We start from the raw sequence: 6000 nt of genomic DNA, 5'->3' as shown, positions 1-6000 counted from the left end.
AATGAAATCTGGCCATGTGTAGCAACATGGACGGACCTTGAGGGTGTTATGCTGAGTGAAATAAGTCAGGCAGAGAAGGACAAATATCATATGTTTGCATGTATAGGAGGATTAGGAGGAACTTAACCGAGGACCATGGGGGAGAAGAAGGGGGGAAATGGTGGGGGAAAGGGGGAAAGGCAAACCATCAGAGACTCTTGAATGCTGAGAAACAAACTGAGGACTGATGGATGTGAGGGGGGATGGGCACGGAGAGGGGCACTTGTGGGGATGAGCACTGGGTGTTATATGGAAACCAACTTGACACTAAACTATTTGTAAAAAAAAAAAAAAAAATACACCTGGAAAAAAAGGGGGGAAAGCCAGATCCCAAAAAAAGAGAAAAGGAAAAGAAACAAAAACAAAAAAACTCAGAGAATCAAAAAACTATGAGCCTGACTTCAAAGAAAAAGAAAAGAAAAAAAGAAGACTGAGCCATAAAAAGAGAAAAGGAAAGGAAAAAACAACAGCAACAACAACAAGAAGCTATGAACCTGATTCCAAAAGAAAAAAAAAGAAGGAAAAAAGTTCAGGAAAAAGGTAATCCTGGTCCTATTACCACCAGAACTGCAGATGTCGTTTGAAGCACTTGATTTTCAGTACACTTGGTGCATGTGGGGTGCTGGCTGTGCTGGTCTTCTGGAGGAGAAGCCCACTGTGGGCTCAGAGTCAATCGGGCCCCAGTAATTAATGAGTTGGCAGGGACAGAGGGGCAGGGTTTGATATAAGGGGGTCCCACCTCCACTGGAGGCCACTGCGCTGCTCCCTCAAGTCCCACCGTGTTGATGTTGAGGGGAAAATGACACTACCCCAATCTCTCATTCCCAGACAGGGGATCTCACACCCACAACTGTTCAGGCAGCCCTCCTAGAATAGTGAGGGCAGTCAGTTTGCTCAGCACCATAGCTTTCCTGCATTTTTTCTTTGGAGCACACCTGGGATTCAAAACCAAAGTCTTAAAGGACCTGGCACTGCACAGACTATCTCTTGAGTAGAGCCTCTTCTTGCTGTGTTTGAAGTTCTCTGTTCCTGAAAAACAGTCCCATGCCTGCATGGTGCAAGGGATCTATGGTGTAGCACCTCTAAAAGCAGCAAAAAGGTCATAGGCCTTGTCCCCTGCCAACGAAAGGCCTTTTGTTGGCACCTACACGGTCTTTTGTCCTTGGACACGCAAAATACCCTTTTCCAGAAGTACTCCACAAAGGAGAATGTTCTCTCCCAGTGTGCCCGGGAGATCCCCACACCATGCTATGTACTCCTGGGCCAGCTCCCTCCCTCTCCCCAGAAGCGCACACCACAACTCTGCTCCAGACAAAGTCGCACACTTCCAAAACCTCAGAGTTTGAGCTCTAAATGCCGTTTGAAAAAAACAAAACAAAAAACCTGTGACACTCAGTACTTCTCTCTCCACAGTCCATGATCCAGAGGTTTCCCTTTTGTATGAACCTGATGCCGCACTCTCTCAACCCCTCTCTCTTTCTCACTTTTGTCTCTCTGTGGATAGGTTCCCTCCCCCTTTGCAGCACTGCTGTTTTTATCTCCTCCAATTCACTTCCACAAACCTCACACCAGCCGCGCTATCTCCTTCCCACTGTGGTGATCCTTCTGACAGTCCACAGATTGATTTCCTGTATGTTCCAAATGATTAGACCTCAATAGAGCTATGTTTGAGGGACAAGGACAGCCCAGGATCCGCCTACTTCTCTGTCACCTGAAGCCTGGGTTTTAATACCCCTGCTGGAGCAGGAAACAAACTGTGAGACTTTTAAGTCAGGGGACTGGTTAGAAATCCCCAGATACCATGGGGAAACTTAAAGGACTAAATAAAATATTCTCCCATTAGCACAAGGAAAAATGTCTATCTTGGTTTTAAGTGAAGGAAACAAAGTTTCTCCAGAGATTTCATAGCTCTGGACATGTATCTTACGCAGGTTTGAGGTTTGAATATACATTATCAGTCCAGGAACTTTAAGCCAACAAATTACCAGAAGAGAAGTCTACATGGTCTAACCTTTAAGAACCACACAGAAGCAAATGCTAATCCTTTCTGGGAGATGTGCCCTTAAACCTACAAAAGATTCCATAGATAATGACCTTCTGAAAATGAGCTCACAATCCAGACCAATATATACATTTCTTCTTAAAAAGTCATAGAAAAGGGGCGCCTGGGTGGCTTAGTCGGTTAAGCGTCCGACTTTCGCTTAGGTCATGATCTCGCGGTTCATGGGTTCGAGCCCCGCGTCGGGCTCTGTGCTGACTGCCAGCTCAGAGCCTGGAGCCTGTTTCAGTCTGTGACTCCCTCTCTCTCTGACCCTCTCCTGCTCACGCTGTCTCTCTCTCTCTCCTAGAAATAAATAAAATATTTAAAAAAAAAAAAAAGTCATAGAAAAGAACCTGACCTTCTGCTTCCTGTCTTCCCAAGCTGGTCATTCTTGTTATGGCCCCACTGATTTACCACCATTCATATGCCCCATGACAATCATTCTTACCCATCTAGTAAGAGAGTTCCTCAAGAGCAAGGGCTGTCTCATCATTTTGGTGTCTACCACACTACAGCTGTTCCATAAATAATCAGAATAAATTATTTTCCTTCCCTTATTAGCTATGTGTTCTTGAGCAAGTTGTACAAAGTCTATGACTCAGTGTTCTCATCCTCAAGGTCAGTGCAGGTAGAGTCCTGCTTAATTCTCATCTCTCTGAATTCTTCTGCCTCACTCTTCTATTTTAAAGGACCCTTGTAGGATACAGAAATGCTGATGCATAGGAGCACATGTACCCCCAATGTTCATAGCAGTACTCTCAACAATAGCTAAAACATGGAAAGAGCCTAAGTGTCCATCAACAGATGAATGGATCAAGAAGATGTGGTTTATCTATACCATGGAATACTACATGGCAATGAGAAACAATGAAATCTGGCCATGTGTAGCAACATGGATGGACCTTGAGGGTGTTATGCTGAGCGAAATAAGTCAGGCAGAGAAGGACAAATATCATATGTTTGCATGTATAGGAGGATTAGGAGGAACTTAACTGAGGAACAAGGGGGAGAAGAAGGGGGGAAATGGTGGGGGAAAGGGAGAGAGGCAAACCATGAGAGACTCTTGAATGCGGACAAAAACTGAGGACTGATGGATGTGGGGATGGGCACAGAGAGGGGCACTTGTGGGGATGAGCACTGGGTGTGATGTGGAAACTAATGTGACAATAAAAAAATAAATAAATAAATAAAAATAAAGGACCCTTGTAATTACACTGGGCCCATCCAGATAATCCAGGATATCCTCCATTTTTAGGTCAGCTGATTAGGAGCCTTAATGATATCTGCAGCCCAAATCACCCTTTGCCATGTAACATTATATAGTCACAGGTTCTAGGGATTAGGACATTAGATATACTTGGGGAGTCATTATTCAGCCTACCACGCTGACAGTAGTTCATCTGATGAAAACAACAACAACAACAACAATCATTTGTTACATAGCACTTTCTATGTACCAGCAGTTTATTTATTTATTTTCAAAGTAAACTCTATACTCAGCATGGGGCTTGAACTCACGACCCTGAGATCAAGAGTCATGTGCTCTACAGACCAAACCAGCCAGGCGCCCACTGTATGCCAGTAGGTTACATTTATCCATTCATTTATTCCTCACAACAATCCTATGAAGGGGCTACTACACTTTACCCCATTTTTTTTTCAGCCAAGGAATGTGGCACACAAGCCAGGGAATGTCGGTGGCCCTGGAAGCTGGAAAGGGCAAAGAAATGGATTCTCCCTGGAGCTATCAGAAAAGAACACAGCCCCACCCACACTTTAATTTTGATCCAGTGAGGTTTCTGGTCAATTGAAATATCAGATAATAAATTTGTTGCTTTAATCTGGTAAGTTTGTAATAATTTGCTACATTAGCAATAGAAAACAGATATACAGCCAGTAATAATATTCCCCGTCAAAACACATATGTTTATTAATAGATTTCTCTATGCTAAATTAGAAAGACTTTTATCAGCATTAAGGAAAAACATCCATTGTTGGATGTTAACCTTGAATTTGGGTTTCCTCTTGGACTGAAGAAGTTTGCCCTATGTTAGTAAGGTCTCCCAGCCTTGCAACCGAAGATGGTAACAAGCAGTTCTGCCCTGACTGCTATTCCAGCAAATTACTTGTGCTGACTCGATTTAGCTATAATCAATCAAAACCAAGAACTGAAGGAATGCATACCTATGAGTTTTGATGTGAAACACAGCATCTTTGTTGCCAATGTTTCGTACCAGCAGAATCTTCTGCGTGCTGTATTTGACAGGGCAAGTGGAAAAATTCAGCTTGTCAGGAAAATCTAGGATGGCTCGTGCACCTCTAGCTTTGATGGGTACAATAAACTTTTCTCTTTCTGTTATGCAGGTCAACATATGGGCATAATCCTACAAGAGAAGGGTACAATTGTTATTTATGGAAATGCCAACATGATCAAGATAACTGTGCAAGAAATATGGCCATATGCCAGCTACCTTGCAAAACAACTTAATGTATTCCATGGAAGCTCCTCAAGACAATTATAGATGTGCGTTCAATGAGATATTCTTTTCTGAGAGAAAGAACCGTTCACGTGTCAATGCGTACAAGTCAATGGAGAAGTTTATGCTTCATGTGTTTTCCAGATATTAGTGAGATAGGATGGAAGCCAGTCAAGGGTCAAGTTTTCTTTTCTTTTCTTTTCTTTTTTTCTTTTTTTTTTTTGAGAGAGAGAGAGGGTGCAAGTGAGCAGAGGGGGCAGAGTGGGGACAGAGAGAGAGAGAATCTCAGGAGAGACAGAGGGAGAGAGAGAGAGAGAACCAGGGCTCACCCAAAGTGGGGCTCAAGTTCACCCAATGTGGGACCCAAATTCACAAACCATGAGATCATGACCCAGGCCAAAGTAAGATGCTTAACAACTGAGCCACCCAGGCCCCTGAGCCACATTTTTCTTTAGATCAGAGGAAGTTCACACCGGTTCCTCACATCGTCCTTCTAACCCTATTTATCCTTCAAGTCATTATATTAATGATTCCAATTTATGGTCTCTCTAAGTCCATGATCCCCAACATGACTTTGCATCTTCTCCATCATGATTGTGGTCTATTTCTCCATCCCATGCTTTGATCAGTGGAATGTGGCAGAAATTATGCTGTGCCAGTTCTAAGCTGAGGCCTCAGGAAGTCTTGGGCATTTCTAGTCTTGGTCTTGGAACCCTGCCACTGCCATTTGAATAAATGCTGTCCAGCTTATTTCAGGATGAGAGCCCAGATGTTCCAGACATATAAGCCATGCCAGACCAGTGTACAGCCTCAGATGTGTGAGACAGCCCGACCCAGATGAATAGCAGTGCTTACCTAACACATGAGTGGGACCAGTCAAGACTAGCTGAACCAGAGTCTTGTGAGCAATAATATTTATTATTTCAAACCAATGGATTTGGGAGTGGTCTGCTACTATATGCAATAAATAACTGATATATGGCCCAGTTTAAACCTTATATCTCATGCAAAGCCATCACTGATCATTCTAAATAAAAATGCTGAGGTCCATGGAAGTTATCTTCCCTAGTGTTGGATTTAAATTAACAGAAATGGTCAATTAAGTTGCCCCTTTGTGTCATTTCATAAGATAGAAAAATAGAATTCTTATCCTCAGTGTACCAAAGAAAAAGTGAAAATGGAATTCTCACCAACAAACAAAAGTAAATATAAAAGGGAAGTATTAATAGTCCCCTCAAGAACAGACCAGAGTCTCAGAAGTTGCTATGAGAAGAATTTGTTATCTAAACCAGGCTTTTTTTTTTTTTTTCATTTTAAGCTTTCCCATCATTTAGCAGCAAGGCAACATGGTAAATGTAAAGTCCACATTGAATTTAAATGTCCCTTCAGTAACCATGTAGTAAATAGTATTAAAAGCTGGAGGTTTTAGAAAAACTGGCTTTA

The 6000-nt window shown here is 42.5% G+C and overlaps 1 protein-coding gene across 1 annotated transcript in view; it reads right to left on the bottom strand.

The window, feature by feature from the left end:
• Nucleotides 1-6000, bottom strand: part of HYDIN (HYDIN axonemal central pair apparatus protein) — a 346043-nt gene that overhangs the window by 314869 nt on the left and 25174 nt on the right. The window contains exon 5 of the mRNA XM_039223564.1: nucleotides 4265-4464. Coding sequence (XP_039079495.1) covers nucleotides 4265-4464 — 200 coding nt within the window. The remainder of the gene's footprint in view (nucleotides 1-4264; nucleotides 4465-6000) is intronic.

Source organism: Hyaena hyaena, unplaced genomic scaffold (genome assembly GCF_003009895.1).
Source record: "Hyaena hyaena isolate Hyena2069 unplaced genomic scaffold, ASM300989v1 scaffold_18, whole genome shotgun sequence".
Lineage (NCBI taxonomy): Eukaryota > Metazoa > Chordata > Mammalia > Carnivora > Hyaenidae > Hyaena > Hyaena hyaena.
The sequence above is the reverse complement of the archived record's forward strand: the minus strand, read 5'-3'. Positions and strand labels throughout refer to the sequence as shown.